The sequence below is a fragment of the Theropithecus gelada genome, chromosome 14 (genome assembly GCF_003255815.1).
Source record: "Theropithecus gelada isolate Dixy chromosome 14, Tgel_1.0, whole genome shotgun sequence".
NCBI lineage: Eukaryota > Metazoa > Chordata > Mammalia > Primates > Cercopithecidae > Theropithecus > Theropithecus gelada.
The window spans coordinates 70,602,195-70,605,070 of NC_037682.1; the positions used below are offsets into that span (position 1 = coordinate 70,602,195).

At 45.4% G+C, this 2,876-nt stretch overlaps 1 protein-coding gene across 4 annotated transcripts; it reads right to left on the reverse strand.

The window, feature by feature from the left end:
* Positions 1 to 885: 885 nt before the first annotated feature.
* On the reverse strand, positions 886 to 2,119 carry LOC112606750 (triosephosphate isomerase-like). Of its 4 annotated transcripts, none has more exons than XM_025357594.1 (2): positions 1,637 to 2,119; positions 886 to 1,585 (listed from the first exon to the last, which is right to left on the reverse strand). In XM_025357594.1, exons 1-2 carry the CDS (start codon positions 2,081 to 2,083, stop codon positions 1,334 to 1,336), a joined length of 699 nt encoding a protein of 232 aa, XP_025213379.1. In that variant the 5' UTR covers positions 2,084 to 2,119; the 3' UTR covers positions 886 to 1,333. The 4 variants fall into 4 exon arrangements, with proteins under 4 accessions (XP_025213379.1, XP_025213380.1, XP_025213381.1 ...); XM_025357595.1 differs by having other exon boundaries at positions 886 to 1,642; positions 1,730 to 2,114; XM_025357596.1 differs by having other exon boundaries at positions 886 to 1,926; positions 2,035 to 2,083.
* Positions 2,120 to 2,876: the final 757 nt, after the last annotated feature.

Below are 2,876 nucleotides of genomic sequence, written 5' to 3' on the forward strand. Positions count from 1 at the left end.
TGTCCTGGTTCCTACCTAGTTTCTAAGCCTGATGTAACTGCCCAGTGGGTTCTTCTGGCCCACTGCCCAGATACAGCCATTTTATCAAGGCAGGGGAATTGCAATAAAGAAAGAGTTTTACACACATAGAGCTACTAAACAGAAGACGAGTTTTATTATTCAAATCAGCATCCCTGAAAATTCGGAGGCTAGGGTTTTTCAAAGATAGTTTGGGGGAAGCAGGGGACAGGGGGATGGCCAGGCAATGGGTGCTTGTTAGTGATTGGTTAGAGATACAATCACAGGGGTGTGGGAAATGGTCCTCACATGTACTGAGTTACTATTGGGTGGGGCCACAGGTTGGCAGGTCCAGATGGAGCCATCTGCCCTCAGACATACACAAAACCTGAAAAGATATCTCAAAGGCCAATCTTAGGTTCTACAATATGATGTAATCTGCAGGAGTAATTGGGAATGGGGAAGCTGCACATCTTGTGCCTCTGGAATAATGGCTGGCAATTGTTTATGACTACACTGTAGCAGAATTCAGGGTCCTCTATCCTCTCAGCTTGGTGGCCTCTTGTTAGCTTTACAAAGGCACTTGAGTTATGGAAAAAGGCTATTATCACTTAAACTAAACTAAATGTCTCCCAAAATTAGCTTGACCCAAGCCCAGGAATAATTAAGGGCAGGTGGAAGACCAAAGGCAAGAGGAGGGGTGACCGCATCAGATCTCCATCACTGCCATAATTTTCTCACTGTTATAATTCTCCACTCTTCCTTTTTGAGAGCTCCAAGTTTCTTCCAATATATTAACGCTTTTTTCTTTAAAAAATTTTTATTTGGAAATTATTTCTAAGTAGTATATATGAAGAGTTCAAAGAATTCCCACATTTTTTTTTTTTTCTAGTGCCAGGTGTTTATTCCCTCACATGTGGGTGGTTCACGTACACAGCACACAGGCATGGGCACCATGGGAGAGGGCAGCACTCCTGCCTTCGGAGGGGAGGATCTTGCCCTCACAGTGTAAGAAGGGAGAGGATGGTTTCTCTCCTGCCCTCACTAGGGCCTAGGGAACCCAGGAGCAAATCCCACCCCTTCCACCTCTCAGCCGAGGAGAAGCCACCTTAGTGACATTTAGTTCCAACCATTATAGTAAGTGGGGAAGGAATTGGCCTGGTCCCAGCCATTACAGGGTGAAAATATAAATGGTAAAGGAAGGTACAGTTTGGATGAGGCCACAGGAAGGAGCAGGTGACACCATCAGAAACATGTGCAGGGGAGGGGCAGTTACTGCGCTTCTGGGCTGCTTAGTCCCTGGCTTGGCAGGAAGGGTAGGGGAGATGGATGGGGCTCATTGTTTGGCATTGATGATGTCCATGAATTTGGGCTTGAGGGAAGCACCACCCACAAGGAAGCCATCCACATCAGGCTGGCCGGCCAGCTCCTTGCAGGTTGCCCCAGTCACAGAGCCTCCATAAATGATAGGGGTGCTCTGAGCCACTGCTTCAGAGACGTTGGACTTAAGCCATCCTCGGAGCTTCTCCTGTACTTCCTGGGCCTGTTGGGGTGTTGCAGTCTTGCCAGTACCAATGGCCCACACAGGCTTATAGGCCAGGATGACCTTGCTCCAGTCTTTCACATTATCTACGATGACCTTTGTCTGCTCGAAAACAACCTTCTCAGTGATGCCAGGTTCCCTTTCATCTAGCTTCTCCCCAATACAGGTGATTACTCCGAGTCCCTCTGCCAGAGCACGGGCTACTTTCTGCCCAATCGGCTCATTTGACTCCCCAAAGACATGCCTTCTCTCTGAGTGCCCCAGGACCACCCACGTGGCTCTGCAGTCTTTGATCATGCCAGGGCTGATCTCCCCAGTAAAGTCCCCATTAGTCACTTTGTAGCAGTTCTGTGCAGCCACAGCAATCTTGGGATCTAGCTTCTGCCGGGCGAAGTCGATATAGGCAGTGGGGGGAGCACAAACCACCTCGGTGTCCGCCGGCACCTTGGCCGCATTCAGAGTGCCGATGAGCTCCCCCAGATTCTGCTTCTTCCCGTTCATCTTCCAGTTCCCCCCAACGAAGAACTTCCTGGAAGGCGCCATGGCACTGGAGCCGAGGCACTGAAGGTCAGTGTCTGCATATTCCCACATTCTTTACTCAGATCCACTAATAATTATTACTATTTTGCTATGTTTGCTTTATTACTTTCTCTTTGTTTGTTTATAAATGTGTGTGCATGCATTACGTATGAATGTATAACTGTTAATATTTTGCCATATTTACATTTTTGCTTTCTCTGTCTCTATGTGTATGCATGCATTATATATAAATGTATATATGTCATATATGTACATTTTATATGTATGTAATCATTTATATACATGTAAATTTTTTTCCCAAGTCGTTTGAGAGCTTCAGACATCATGCTCCTTTACCTCCATATCCTACATTGTGTGTTTCCTAAAAGCAAGGACATTCTCTTATATAATGATCAAATTCAGAAAATATAAGATTAGCTAACACTATTTTATAAGATATAGTTCATTTTTCAGATTATGCTAATTGTCCCAATAATGTCCTTTATATAAATTTCCCTCTCTGACCCAGGATCTAATTCCAGATTACACCTTGCATTTTGTTGTTATGTCTTCTTTCCCTACTCAAGTTAGTCAGAGTTTATTTCTGTTGCTCATAACCAAAGAATCTTAAAAATACAATTTCCTTCTGTTTATGATACGGGAGTGCTGGGAAGGGAAGAGTGTGGTCACTTTAAATGATACAGATGAGGGGAAGGAAAGTGTTGGGTAGAGGAGGGCATGGTCCCTGGCTAGGGCTCCACCCCCATGGACCTAGGTGAGGACAGGCACTCCTACTTTTGCGCCCAAAATGTTGCAT